The sequence below is a fragment of the Taeniopygia guttata genome, chromosome 1, assembly GCF_048771995.1.
Source record: "Taeniopygia guttata chromosome 1, bTaeGut7.mat, whole genome shotgun sequence".
Lineage (NCBI taxonomy): Eukaryota > Metazoa > Chordata > Aves > Passeriformes > Estrildidae > Taeniopygia > Taeniopygia guttata.
Genome location: NC_133024.1, coordinates 69,242,046 through 69,257,940, shown reverse-complemented (window position 1 = coordinate 69,257,940; position 15,895 = coordinate 69,242,046). Strand labels below are relative to the sequence as shown.

At 39.1% G+C, this 15,895-nt stretch overlaps 1 protein-coding gene across 7 annotated transcripts in view; it reads right to left on the bottom strand.

The window, feature by feature from the left end:
* Positions 1-15,895, bottom strand: part of SACS (sacsin molecular chaperone) — a 53,329-nt gene that overhangs the window by 27,711 nt on the left and 9,723 nt on the right. For 6 of the 7 annotated variants that reach the window (XM_030275311.4, XM_030275318.4, XM_030275297.4 and 3 more), the window contains 3 exons: positions 11,689-12,226; positions 5,175-5,325; positions 2,460-2,547 (listed from right to left, as the gene is read on the bottom strand). In XM_030275311.4, coding sequence (XP_030131171.4) covers positions 2,460-2,547; positions 5,175-5,325; positions 11,689-11,711 — 262 coding nt within the window. In that variant the 5' untranslated portion in view covers positions 11,712-12,226. Of the gene's footprint in view, positions 1-2,459; positions 2,548-5,174; positions 5,326-5,522; positions 6,880-11,688; positions 12,227-15,895 lie in introns of those variants that run through there. The other variant, XM_012569768.5, reaches the window with a different exon arrangement.

Here is a 15,895-nt window from a genome sequence, read left to right as displayed (position 1 = left end):
TCTGGGCATGGACCTGGTGCCAGCCTTGGTTTTGCCAGGGCCTAACACTGGATGAAAAAGAGTCCCAGCATTATCTGCTCCAAGAGAAAGAGTCTATCACAAAATGAAAGGTGAAATACTCTTAATTTCAAACTCCAGTCTGAGACTAAAGGGCAGCTCCCTAAACCAAACCTCTAAAACACATGCTTCAAACAAATAGCAATAATGCAATCCTCACAAGGAAAACAGACCCTAATGATGCCCCATCTAATGCTTCCTTTTAAAATTGTTAACAAGTAATTATTCTCTCCCTCTCTTCTGCATATACACGTTTATGAAGCACACAGATTCAAACCCGCATATAATGTATATTCTGGAATAAAACACTAGGATAAAAAAGCAAAGTGGAAAAAACTGGACAAATAAGAGTTGTATTTGCTGAGAAAGCATCAAGTAAAAGCATCAAATATTTTGTCTTTAAAATTTTCTTGAATCACTTTATTTGAGGTAACTTAATAGCATCAATGAAAAAATAAGCAAGAAATTGCAATGGACAGCTGAATGTGTAAAGTATTTCATAACTTCTGTTATTTTTGCAGTACACAGAAGTATATGAAAGTCAATATGCAGTATGCATACCTCCAAAATAAGCTGAACTGATCAACAGACATTACCTAAAATGAAGAAACTGATCTTCTCTAAGTTGGACACGCAGGTGGAAGTGTTTAAACAACACGTTTCATTCACCACGGAAACCACCACAGAAACAGACAAATAACTATTAAGTGATAGGAATGAAGACAGACTTTGTTCTCTTTAAGAGCAGAGCTCTATGTATGTCAGAATAATTACTCTGGCTATTGGTCATTATTTACTGCATCCTATGAAAGGCTAAACTGGTTTTTCTTCAGTACTAGAGCTGGTCATATTTAACACAAAACTGGTACCACAAATTTAATGGAGAAACTTGTTCTACTATAAGAGCAGTCAAGCACTTAGGAGCCCAGAAACTCTGTGCAATCTCCCTCCTCTTTCCAAGCTCAACCAGATCAACCCCCAAGTGACCCAGACTGACTTCAGAGCTGCCCACACTGAGCAGCAGGCTGGAGTAAAAACCTCGTGTCCCTTCCAACATGAATTATTTTGTGATCATATGAAAAGATGATGCCCTATTTGACAGACACCAGCAATGAACGAACACAAAGGAGACATGGATAATCCTCAGAGCACTTCAGCAACTCATGTGCTTGGTCCTACTGACCATGCACTTCCAAGTTAGAAATTCAGGGCATTTCTTGATTCACCAGCTGTAAGGAAAAATCTCTGAACTGGAAGGGTCCAGAATGAACACGAAAGGTTGATACTGAAGCCTTCAGATGTTTTAGATCAACTGACATCAGAACTGTGGGCCAGGAAATGTTAAGCACTTTATCTATACATAGATTGCTTACAGTGGTATCTCTAAGAAAATCTCCAAACCTAGGTACAAAAATATAGCAACAGGTTTCTTTCCCATTAAAGATTTCTTAGGACCACTACACTTTTTTCTCTATGTAGCTGCATGGCAAAAAATAAGACTTTATTTAGTCTACCACAGCCTACACACAGCAAAACAGTCAAAAATGACAAAAAGAAAAACGTTTGATGTCAGAACCATTAGGTCATAGAAATGAGGTCCATTTTCATAGGTTTCTTCCAATCCCTTCAGGTTCTAGAGAACTTCTGGCTAATATACAAACTCTTCCCTCTTTCACTAAAAATCCATAATCCAGTATATACATGCCTTGAATAGGCTAAGAAATACAATATTTTGTGAGATCAAATAAAATATTTCCATGAAAAGAGGGGTTTTCTTCTTCATCATGCCATCTGATTAGCATTTATTTCATTGCTTTACAATAAAGCTATTGTGAGAAGAATATTAATGCTAGCAGCCAAATAATCATGACAGATTTTAATTAGAGTATTTCTGAAGATATTCAGTTAGCAAGATATGATATGAAAAGATACATCTTCAGGTTCTTTTTAATAAAAATGTAAATCACAGACAGAATCAAAAGAAAACCAAGCTATCACCAGAAGAAATCCAGAAATTTTCACCAGTGTTACAGTTTTTTTACATGGTGTTTACTGAAAAGATATCCTTTCAGTATCTGAATTGTTTTCAAGTATCCAGATTATTTTATATGAGACAAAGCAGCTACAACACTACTGAAAGGCATGTCTTACTGATTCCAAAAGACAGCAATAACCTAAATTCTACACACTATAAAACAGGAAAAAAATAAACACCAAGGCATTTAAAAAGAGAAGTTTAATTTTTCTACAGCAGAATGAAAAGAACAAGTGACAAACCTAAGAATTACATGAAAAATAATTGCTTGCCATTTAAAAAAGATAAAAATTTTAATTAACTCCATATTGCATCAGAAAATGTTTTGCACTTCCAGTTTATAAACAGAGACAAATATTTTCCATACCTCCTCCTTTCAACCCTTTTGACTGAAGCTCTAGAAAAACTTGATTTTGAGACTTCTGAAGATCCCCAATCTTGATATCATCAGACAACTGAAGGAAATATAAAGACAGATCTTGGTCAGAAGTTTCAGTTTGATAGTAACAGGACCAAAACATATCAGGTGGAAAAAATGCCTATAGAAGCATACTAAAAGCAGTCCACGGCCTCTTGTTTCTACAATTGAAAAAGTTTGTATTCAGGGAAGTTCTGGAAGCATAAAACTAAAGCAGTTATTGTTCTAAGTTGCATGTCCACAAAAAAAAATTAATATATACAGGAAGTACATGGTCTGTATACTCCACAAGTACATCTGGGTATGCAATTTCATAGGAAGCTTGAACTAAGCAATAGCAGCTCAAAGCAGCTGGCAAGTCACTGTGTAGAGACAAAAGTGTGTCAGAGAAACCTCCTTGAAGAATTTGACAGCCTCATCCCCCATTACCTCTACATGTAGACCCATCACAGAATGATCAAGGTTGAAGGGGCCAATGAAAGTCACCAAATCCAACCTCCAGTGCCTCACCAAGAACATCGTAGAGAAACTGAGGCAAATTATGTAACACATTCCTTAGCAGCCATTGGGAAAATTATTATGTAATCATAGCACAAAAAGGTTTTGTTGCAATTTCAGTTTCATCAAGTGTGTGTCTCATTCATATACCAAGTGCTGCTAAAAGATTCATATGTGACCCATGTTATCCTGCAACAACAAATGCAGATTTAGAAGGCCACTGTACTAATTAGAAACTAGATCAAAATATTACAACATGAAATTATATTATTTTAGTCTCAGTTTAGAGCAGATTTTGGGACTACTTCCTCACTTCGATGGGTAAAAACAAATCACTAGAAAGCAGTTGGTGCTTACACAGACATAGATGTTTACAATCTAACTACACTTAATAAAAGACAGCCATAGTCCAGAGTATATAATCATGATTTAACATCATTTGTAAGAAAAAAATTATATTCTTTTTTACTTTTACCAGTTTTATATAGTTATTAAAACAGAAGTTAGTTTATCATAAAACTGCAGAAACGCTGTACTTGAGTTGAACTTTCTGAAGACATAAAATTGAGTATATAAATAACTACTCTGAAATCAATAAAATATAAAGCAATCCACAGAATGTGGAAGCCATCACCAAGCATTAAAGAAATAGTGACTGAATATTCTAAGGTACAAATTTTGTACCAAGACACCACTAGAAACCTGGACATTGTATAGACCCAAATCAATAGTTTAATCCAGTAAGGAACTATGAGAGAAAAAGATAGTGGACTTTACTTAACATCTGTAAATTGAACATAACAATTCTAATGGAAAAAAAATTATTTATGGATGAATATTCTACTACTCAAAAAATTTAAAAATCATTTGATCCCAATAAACAGGAGATCAAAAGTTTATAAACTATTTTCAAATTTGCTACAGTACAGAATAAATATTTCCATATATTCTAGTTCATTATATTAATAAAAAAACCCAAACAGAAAAGCAATTACTGTCTGCTTACTGACTGTTCCCTGCAAAAGATAAGTTTTCTGTGGCAGTCAGATCTTTGCTTCGAGGCAAATTTTAGAAAGTGATACAGAGTTTGTCCTCCAAAAAAGGAAAGTCTGGTGAGAACAAAATCAAGGACACACAAAAAAAAGATAAACTACACAGGCAGTTTGCTTCAAACCTGAGTCCTCAAAGCCAGCTTGTGTTGCCCAGGTTCTTGTAAGAACCTAAGCAATACAACCAACATGTGTATCTTGTCTCATAGAATGGTTTGGGTTGGAATGGGACATTTGAAGACCATGTAGTTAACTCCCCCTCCTACCATCACCATGAACTAGATCATGTCTCTCAAAGCTCCATTCAACCTAGTTATCAACATTTCCAGTCATGGGGAATCCACAACTCCTCTGGGCAACTTGTTTGAGTATCTTATCCCCCTCATCCTAAAAAATTTCTTCCGTGTGCCCAATCTGAACTTACCCCCTTTTGGTTTAAAGCTATTGCCTTTGTCCCATCACTTCAGGTCTTGGCAGAAAGTATCCTTCCATCTTTCTTATAAGCCCCCTTTATATTTAGGAAGGCCACAATAAGGTTTCCCTAGAGCCCTCTCTTCTCTACACTTTTGGAAATCCCCTTACCCTATTTAACACTAACTTCCAAACTTCTCTCGCTTTCCTGCCTCTGCTTATCCCATCCCACCAGGTCGCCAGGTTCCCATTTCCCAAGAGCGCAGCGAGAAGCACAGGAAGCAGTACAGGAAAACAGACACCAGGCTGATGCCTTCAACAGAACAAGGTCATTCATTCATTCATTCGACTCTCTCCTGTGCCCAGACCTCTATTTTCAACTTGTCACTTTCATCTCACTGTGATATCAGCTCTGCTCTTGAAACTGGCCAGAATGGCAGGAGGGCAGAACAAACATATCAGCACTCTCCGGTGAATTTCTGCTCTCCCCAACAACTCCCCAGAGAAATTAGGATAAAACACACGGAGAACTTCAGGGAAAGAAAGAAAGAAAAAAAATTTAAAAGGCACAAAAACTCGGATGTTAAAAGCTGGCACCATCAAGAGCGGTATGAGGCTCGTCCAAACGACCCCCATGCCTCCAAAGGGAGGAACGCCTAAGGACACGCACACGCCGCGCTGCCCACGCGTGACACAGAGCCCTCACCTCTCTGCCGCGGTGCCACAGGCGCTGCTCGGCGGCGGGCAGCCCGGCCTCCGCCTCGATCCGCCTCTTCACGTCCCGCACGGCCGCGGACGGCGGCAGCTCGAAGGTCCTGCAGCCCAGGCAGTCATGGAGGACGGTCACCCGGGCCAGCCTGCGGCAACACGACAGACACCAGATGAGAAAAGGCTCGCCGCGCCGCCGCCCGCTCGCTTCCCCCTCGGGCACCGCGGAGGCCCGAGACGGGAGCCGGAGCCTGCAGGGTGCAGCGATGGGCGGCCTGTCCCGCTCTCCGAGGGGCAGCGGCGAAGTCGATGCCGCAGCCTCCCCGCCCGGCCGGCCCGCACTCACATGCCGCCGCCGCACACAAAGGACCGCTACTCGCCCCGCCGGCGGCGCTCCCCGCGCGGGGAAGGGGTGGGGCTGCACCGCCCGAGGCCCGCGCCGCGGAGGAGGCGGAGGAGGAGGCGGGAGCGGCGGCGGTGCCGCCCCAGGAGCTGCGGAGGTGCGGCGGGGCCCGGGCGGCTCCTCAGCCTCGGCGCATGGAGGCGTTTCCCGGCTCCCCGCGGCCCAAGGCCCGCAGTGCCTTCATGAGAGAGAGCCCGGTTGCCTGGGACGAGGCAGAGGCTGCAGCTTCGCATGTACGGCGTGAGCCGTGACTGAGGGTGAGATCTAGAGATGGTATTGCAGGCACACCCCTCCTTCGGCAGGGAAGCACGCTAGTGTTTCACGTAATTCACAGCATTTAGGCACACATATGGAGCACACATAGCTACAGCTGATAAACTTCATGCTTTCTCAAGGATGCAAAACACAGAGGGAAACATACCTTTTCTGCTCTCTGTCAGAGAGCCTGTCAAAAGTCATACATCCTGCCCTATCTCAAAAAGGTGCATGTTAAGTCCTCATACCATTCAAGACTTAAAAAAAGTGCTCTCGCTCCTGAAAGGTTGAGCCTTTGCCTTTGCTTGCCTGTGATTCCAATTAGTGGAGGGGGCACTTGGAGAAACTTGTGGAGGGGGCCAGCAGAAAGGCCACTGTTCATGGTGTACAAAGTTCTGCACCCAGGACCATGGGCTGTGCGCAGTTGGACAGCAGCCCTGCTCCAAAGGAGCTGGGGGATACCAGGCTTTCCAGATCGAGGAAAGTGAGTCTGCTCAGTGCTGGTGAAGCTACTGTGACCAGAACATAGTGGTGTTTTGGGCTTGCTTTGTTCCCAGGCAGAGGATTACCAACACGGTCAGGGGCCCAAAGCACATGACCTACAAGGAGTACATGAGAGGAGTTGGGCTGTTCAGTCTGAGGATGAGGAGACTACAGGGTGCAGTATGGTAACATCCTGCCTATACCTGAAGGGCAGTTTCAAAAAGCCATGGAGCTGAGCTCTTCTTCGTAGTGCGACACTAACAAAGGGCAATGGCAACAAATTGTAGCTTGGGAGGATCCCACGAAACAGCAGTGAAAATCCTGTCACTAGGAGAAGAGCTGTCTAAAGGTACATGACTGACCTGAACAATACTATCCTTCTGCTTTGTGCAAAAATATGGACTACAGACCTCCAGCCAACAGTTCCACTTCATTCCAACAGGGCCTCAATTCCAATCCATGACCAAACTAAAAACATTTAAGACCTCACTCAGTGACAGGGAGCTAAAACTGATGGTTGACAGCCAAAGGCAACAGAGTTTCTGTGGAAGGGGAAAAAAGACACAATGAACCTTTGCAGAAACTGTGTCAAGCTAAAAAAAAAAAAAAAAAGCCCTCTAAAATTGATAGAAGGCTAAAAAACCCGCAAAGATCAGGTGGACCAGGATCCAACATGGTACCTAAGTAGTTAGGTACCAGTACTACAACCAGATTACCAGTGCTACAACAACTGATTTTATTCATCAGCAATATTTGTATCTTGAATTCTACAGGATTGTAAGAAAGTGTTGAAAATATTGTGGATCTGATTATTCTTTCAGCAGAAATAATACAAAAATTATTTTAACATAAACAAGATGTCTCTGTTTGCTTTGGTTTAGGACTTTGTTCATTTTTCTATCATTTTTTATCGTTTTGTCCTTTTAACTTCTCATTTTGTTACATCTCCTTCAGAGTTCATCATGACAGATTTTTTCCTACTATGTCCGAAAGAATGAGAAAACTGCTTTCTAATCTCTTAATGTTTATCTTTTTATGTCTTAATACTTGCAGAAGGGACACAAATGAGGGTGGCAGGGCAAAATGGAAGGAGTTGAAACCCAATGCAGTTCCATCCACATTAGCTACTAAAATACTCTCCAGATCTTGGTGAACTACGAAGCTGCATTCACAAAATCTAATTCTTCTTCTTTTCTAGGGATCATGGCAGTGATTTAGCATCATCTGAAGTATGCACAATTGTTTGAATGGGACCCTGGAGAAGAACAAAGCTACCAAGTAACAACCATATCTCCTTGTGAGTGGGACACATACAGGGCCATGGACCATCCTCCTATCAGTGCCATGCTGAAGTTCCCCAACTTATGCCACATCACATGACAAAACAATACTCACAAATTACGTCCTGTGATGATTTACCATTAATATTAGAGGAAAAACACTTTGCATACCACAGATTCTGTCTAGTATATGACCTCTTAGTAGAAGGGAAGAGTTGGGAAGAGCTGGTAATACAGAAATGGAACCTTTCAAGGTTCTGGACAAAGGAATTAGACTCTTGAGCTATTGGAAATTAGCCATGTTTGTTCTCAAAAATCTGATCCCCTTACTTTTTCTTCATGTCTAAATAAAAATATCCTAGAAATTGGTGATACAGAAATCACAGTGACTGACTAAAAGATAAAAGAGTACATGTTCTAACTTGCAACAACAACAAAAATAAATTTTTAAATCCCATCCATTTGAAAAGAGCATTTGGAAGCTGGGTAATCCAAGAAATTTCAAGGTATCATGTAGAAATTTGTTGTGCAGAACTACTAAAAATTATTTTACATGGCAATGTTAAAAAAAAATTATATGACCTTAACAACAGCAAGGAATTTTTTGACTACCCGTGGTAATTAAAAAAAAAGTCCCAAACGAAAAAAAACAACTTAAATAAAAAAGGGCTGGGTCTAATTTGAGAGTTTTTTAATATTATATATAGAATTTCCTATGCTAACAATTTTATAACCACTTATCCAAGCAGAACAGCACTTAGATTTAAAAATACATATGGAAAATTCTCCTGTGGCAATAAATAAATTATATGCGGTTCAGAATGAAGTCATATAAGTTCAGAATAAGTCATACAAGAAGGGACATACAATAAAAAAAAAAAAAACAGTCTCTGCAACATTAAATTATTTTTATAAAACGAAGGCCATTTTCAAAGAAACATTTCCTTGAAGACAGAAAATTCTGCATTGCAGAATCACCTCATATTTCCAATTATTTAAAATAAGACTGCAGTAGCAGAAAAAAAGATTGATGGGAGTCCCTTCCATCCTGTCAGCGTGATTAGAAAGATGGAATGGGGTCTACAAAAGGGGTGTATGGTGTGATAAGAAACAGACATGATTAGGTCACTCCTGCCAGAGGAAAACCGCTGCAGCGCAGTGGCTTCCAGCACAGCAAGGAACATTCTGCAGTGCTGGCAGGCAAGGAGCAGTGACTCAGCAACATCATCTGGGTTTGAGACATGCCCACCAAACTTACAGCAAAGCTTTCTATAACACAGCAAGCACTGACCTTCATTCTTAAATCAACTCCTCAAAAGTTACCAACAGATGTTTTAAACATTGCACTGTATGTATTTCCCAGCAGTCAGACATTACAGATTGCACTGGTCTATAACCACTGCCAGGAACTTGCTATACCCTTTCTTACTAATGCATTTTCAAGAAGTTTGAAAATAAGCCTACCATTTGTTGATGACACATGTGCTAGTCATTGGCAAGCCACCCCTTACTGTATGGTTTCTGTTTCATTTGAATTGCTCCACTAACAGAAAACATCTGATCTTTCTCCAGCTTGAGTTCTATCTAGTACAAATGGACAGAAAAACCCCCAAACTATGGCATGTGAAGTGTTTGCTTCAAACAAATGTCTCATTTTTCCTCCGATCTATTAAAGAAGTTGGATATTTTGATGAAACTATCTATTTTGGATTGGTGCAGTGAGTTTAAAGAAATACTCCTACTTTGCACCCCTTATGTGAAACCATTATTAGCAGTTTCTAAGCAAAATATTTACATGATCATAGCTTAGTCAAATATTGAAGAACTAAAGTATTATCTTATCCCTTTTTCAAGCTGACATGTTTCTAAAAGTCAAATATCAACAGAACAGGATACTTTTGAATAGCAAAAAGGAGCAAAACCTTTAAGGGCACAGAGACAGAAAATTATTTTCGTCTAATGATTTTGATCTCTCTGTGATTTACTTTAGTGTTCAAGTGAGTTCTTTGGTGGCATTAAGCAAATTCTAATGGAAAATAGTTTAAAAACCTATAAAAGTTGTTTCCATTTATTCTTTGCAAATAAGCAGCAAAGCAAGAAGGCAAAAATAAATCACAAGTTTTCAAAATCTCAAATGCTGAAGTAAAATTTCCTCTTTGATCCACCTGGAAGAAAATACAACTTTAAGCTAAGTCCTTGAGGAGACAACTCAACTATAGAGCAGTAACCATTACTCCACAAATTTAAATTGCTGAGAATCACAGAACTTTTGATTCCAGATGGTACAAATAACAAAATACCAGTACAAAATATTTGACATTTCAAATTATGTAAAAGAGTAAACCAAATGATAAAAATAAACTCCTCAATTGCTCTTTAGGGATTGCAATAGGAGGGACTACAGTGTTGCAAGAGCTGCTGTTGGCATACATTTTTTAATAAGCAATATGTTAAATTACTGGTGGTATTTTCTTTTGGCCTTTGGTGCCAATATAAGGTCCAGATTTAGAACATCCATTTTAACCTTGAAACATCAAAAGAGCAGAGCCTAAATTTGTAAATTGATTTCAGGACCTCATTTATTAATGCATGCCTAGGTTTTTTCCTCCATTTAGAACACAGATTCATCAGGTTATCAAAGCTGGCGTTTTCCCATACTACCTTAAGACATTTTTCCTATTTTAATTTCAGAGTTAATGAAGCTACTATCTTTCCACTGAGGAAAATCAACTTTGTAACTAAAATGGTCCAGATTACACATGCCTTAAACATTTTGAGTAGTATTTACTGATCCCTATTTTTGCTGAATACTACATCTAATCATGCTGCAAAGTTTCGTACCATTTTCTAGACACTAGTCAAGAGTCCTTTGTATTTTGAGAAAACCAGAATATAAAACAGAAGGAAATACAAGACAAGTAGTTTTAATAATTGTAGAAAACCACAACTTCAAGCACTTCTGCAATTGTCTCTTCATCAGATAGTGGATGATATCCAGCAATATCCTTCCAGATAATCCTAGCTCTTTTTCACCTCTGTATCAGTTCTGTCTCACTCATAACACAATTCCATAGAAAAACACAAGCTACAATTTATGCTTCAGAAAACAGAAGGACAGGTGGCACAAAAGAAGAAACATGAGTCACATGTAAGGCTAGTAAGAGGAAGGGAGGAAAAGGGGAAGAAAGCACACAGGTCATCCTCTTCTGGGTAAACAGAGAAGTGAAAAAAATCCTCAGAGATGCCCAGATGTGTAAGATCTACATTAGAAGGGACTAGTTAACTGACCTACAAAAAAAGAGAGAGATTCAAACCCCTAAATTTTCTATCCCACAGTCACCTGGCAATGGAAATATATAACTTTAAAGGATTTTCACAGAATTACCCAGGGAGCAAGTGGAACAGACCCTGAAAGAGCAGTCAGCTGCTGCTGACAACCACGACCTAAGAATGCAAAGCTCTTCTTAACACACAGGAAAAAGCAGAGGCTGTACAATAAAGAACTGCACATCAAGGGGATTTCTGCAGATTGCAAGGCTGAGAGTGGAAGCTGATTTCTTCCTGCAGGCCCACTGACAGCAAATAAGAACATTTCTAATTAAAACTTTATGTTTTGTAACTTACAACAAGTAAACACTTATCTCATTAACTTTGTTTAGACACCATTGACACAAAGAACTTACGTTGCATTCTAGCTGTTGGCAAGATTATACATTCAGTGCAGTGAAACAATATGTTGAATTCAGTTAGACAAGCACAGGAAGGAAACTTTCTCTTTCACTTGTTTACAAAAAGTGCTATAGTGAATGGAGACTGTAAATTGAAATTGAAACTCCTTTAATCACAGGAGTTTTTCATGCAATTTTCATAAATTTCATGGAGACAATTCATAAGTAAATGCAGCAGAATCGGGCACATACATAATATTTTGTAATTTAAGAAATTAATTTCACTTTTAAAAATAGCAATTTTGTACAAACACTAGCCAGGTTTCAGACTGCTTTAAATTACTGATTATGGATGTTTGACCATGCCAGCCTAACAGTAAATTTTTTCAGAAGATTTTTTTTGCTTAGTTGGTGTTTTTTTACCTGTTCTTATCCTTGATCTCCATTGTCTCTTTTTCTTTGATATCTTCTTGATAGGAACATGAAGCAGATATTTGATTTATAAATTAGAAAGTTATTTTTTAATCCTTTTTGCTTATCATCTCTTCAGTGGACACCAGAAAGCCCAAGCATATGAAAGTCAATTCAGTATTCACTCCATCACTTTTCTGCCCAAGATATCTCTGTGCATCACCATTTGCTACTTCAGTTTTCTTTTAAAGCCACTTTCTTAATTGTTCACAGAAGTTCATTCTCTTATAATCAAGAACAGATCTCAGAAAGCAAGGAGGTCTTGTTCAGTTTCTTTAATATAGCCTGAATTCAGGCTATATTCTTGTGCAGTTGATTTCTATTTTTCTTCTAGAAAAGGCATGGAATTCTGGAAGCTGCTGTTTCTGTTTTGTCTTCCTTTTTTTCTGGAAGCAGGCACAGCTGGAAGAGTATTAGTGCAGCCCGAAGTCTGACATGTCTTCTCAGTCACACCTGCTAGAAGATACTTCTTAACATCAGCTCAGGAGTTCTGGAAGAAGGGACACAAGGGAAAAGGGGAGGGCCATTAATACAGAACAGCATTGAACCGAAGGGTATGAAAAAGCCATTTCCTTTGAGGGCATAGTTGCAGTTACCAGTATGGAGTGAGTCATAATACTAATTATAAACTGCCTTGTGCGTTGCTTGTAGGCACACGGAGGGAGAGCTGACACAGAGCAGTGAGGTTTCCTGCTTCACCTCCCTCCAGTTTAATACCATATAGTCAGCACGGCGACAAACATGCAGAGCTGTGAGTACACTGACTGAATGGGTGTCATGGTTTAATGCCAGCTGGCAACTAAGCACCCAGCAGCTGCTCACTCGCTCCCCAGTGGGATGGAGAGCAGAACCAGGGAAAAAGTTAAAATCTGTGGGTTGAGATAAGAGCAGCTTAATAATTGAAAATATTATTATAATTAATATTAATAACAATGAAGTAATGGTAATGCAAAGAAATACAACAAAAAGAGAGACAGAAATAATACCCAAGAAAGAAAAGTGATGCACAAAACAATTGCTTACCACCCACTGACCAATGCCCAGCCCATCCCTGAGCAGAGATCCATCTCTCATGGTCAATACAACCCACTTTATATAGTCAGCCTGACATTCTGTCATCTGGAACATCCCTTCAGCCCCTTTGGGCTTAGCTGTCCTGGCCCTGTTCCCTCTCAATTTCTTGTGCACCTCCTTGCTGTCAGAGCACAGAAAACTGAAAAACCTCAATTTAAAGTAAGCACTACTGAGCAACAGTGGCAACATCAGCAAGTTATCAACATTATTCTCATACTAAATTCAAAACCACAGTTCTGTACCAGCTGCTAGGAAGAAAATTAATTCTATCTATCCCAGCCAAAACCAGTACAAATGGCGACTGTTCTAGGATAATATTCCTCTACGCTAGGTGTAAAGCCTGGATATAAAACTATGCCAACAAGGAAAGTAAGAGGCTGGGCAGAGCATTCATGGAGAAGGATTTTGCCCTTCTATTCAAATGGCTTGCAGCTAGGGAAGAGGTTAACTAGCTTGCAATGACTTTCCACTGTGAGGATTCAAACTCCTCCCAGCTAATTCCCAGTCCCAAGGTGTATAGGTCAACATCTACCCTATGCTAACTTTGGGACTATTTCCACTGAAATTCTGTAGCACCAGAACAGTGTACAAGTGAGGGAAGATGTGTGCTGTCAAGCTGCAGGAAACAACATACAACATTAAGTTATTACCAAAGGAAGATAAGTTTAAGAGCGTTGGGAGTACTGACAGTGGTGTTCCATTGTTGTTCTGCATCTGTGCAAATGTAAAACCTTCTCTGAGCTTCTGACAGCGTTGGCAAGTCTTTTCACAATGTGCAGTTGTATATGTCCCTCTTCAAAGAAGCAATGCACAAACATTCCTTCCTGACCCAGAAAGGAAAACAACTGTGGCTAAATTGCAAAAGATGAATTAGATGTAAGCATGATCCTGAAATACAAATCACATGAAAGAAAGGGAAATAGAATCTGTGGCTTGAATACTGGGGGTTATTTAATACTTAAGGATTTTACCTACTCAGTAAAAAAAATGTTGAAATGTATGAATCCTGAATGCATGTTTACTGTGACAATCATTATGAAGAATTTAAGTTAACATAATATGTTCTAAGTGGATTTAATATTAATTTTTCTTTCTCTGGATACTGAGATATAAATCTACCTTATAATCAAAAGAAAATCCACCTTTAAGTCATACTTAAGTAATAAAGACTGAAGCAAAGGGCCTTGCAAATCCAGCCCCATTTTCTCAGATGTGAATGATTTCAAAAAGAGCAAAACTATTGCAGCCCAGCTGCATAATGGGTTGCAATTGGAGGGGAGTGCTAAGGGAAGGCTTTTTGGCTACAGTGGAAAGCCAGGCTCAAGAGGCCCAGGCACTGTGTGTGCAGCCATGGCTGGAAGATAAGGATAGCTTATACCAGTTCCTATAAAATGCCATTAGAAAATCAGACATGAAAAGTATTTCAAGTTTGTTGAGCAGCTTCAATTGCCTTGAGGAACGATAAAGGGAAAATACATTATAAGATAAAGTAATAGAAAGCTAATTATGACTTTAGGAGACAGCCTCTCCATAATTAGTGAGTGACACATTTTCTCAGACTCCATTCTATTTCTAGACTTGGTCTTTCAAAATTGTCCTTTATTATGTTGCCCCCTTGATATGTTACTTTTCTTGGTACTGACACATGCTAGGAAAACAGAAATATCTTCTAGGGTTTTTGACAATGACACCTTGTTCAGAAAATTGAGGGGTCCAAATTACCTAAAACCAGCCTAAAATTATTGATACAACAAATAGTTTGCTTAGCAGAAAAGCACATTCTAGTACACTGTGAACTGACATCTCTACCCCAGCAAATAATTCCAATAGTCCTCGAAGGTGCTTGGTCTTGCCAGCACAGATGTGACCAAAAGTTTGGTACCAGATCACATTACAATCCTAGAAAGATTTCAACACAGTCATGTCTTATGTTGTTTCCCATGGAAAGAAAGAGAGCCAACTTGGCTGTCATATACCAGATACAGATTTATCCTGGCGCACTTAACTTACTGACCTTACAATTCCTTGGTGCCTGAGCTGGTCATACAGGTTACCTTATACATTTATATGATACTGAGCTGCAGCATCTGAGAACATTCTCTAATTGAATTTATTGCTATAGCCAACCATAAATCTCTCCTGGAGGAAAAAAAAGCCAGTTATAATCAATGCCTATGCCAATTTTCTGCTGTGAAATTTATTACCTTTTAGGATAAAACACTTTTGCTGGAGGACTTTACTCGTGTCTTTAATTGAATTTTGGGGGAGGAGGTTTAGCAGTCAAAGTGCAAAAACAATCACCTTTGTGGATGTCTGTGATTAGTTGTAGGTAGGAACCACAGGTACAGCAACACAAATACCTAATTTTGCCTGCAAACCAGGTAGGTGGATATATTATATATATATATATGTATGTATTTATTTATTTATTTATTTATTCACTGCTACAGAAATTTTTGTTTTAAAAACCATTGTCTGATTGTCTATCTGTTCATTCCTTCTCCATCCTAGTTAATATTAGGATCAGTCTAAATGAAATACACTGAGTTTCTTTACACAATGATAATGTCTAAACCAGAATTGTTACGTCCGTCCAGCAGCAAGGGAAAAAATACAAGAACCATCAGAATTACTGAACACTATCCAAAGTTTTGAGTAGGAAATCTGTGGAAAAAGTACTGCAATAGCTAAAGCTTAATATATGTTTTAGACAGTCGCACAAATAGTTTCTGTCAACACACAACTTACACTAGCTGAGTTCAAAATGCACTTCTATCAAATTAAATTCAAGGCCATCACACAACTGCAGATAGCACACAAATGTAAAAACTTCTCAGAGATATCTGTTCAGCAGAAATTTGACACAGATCTGATACAGTGAAATACAATAATGTGACAGCAAGCCATAAAAGCTGGAAATAAAGTAGGTATGTCCTTAGTATGTTAATTGCCTAGACAGTTTTGGTGTAGCAACTTCAACTGAAATGAGTAATCTACACCATCAGCAGATAGAAATCAGTGCCATCAGTAAAAGATATGGCTCTGCATTTATATTATTGTGAATTACAGGAGCTTTCATGCTTTA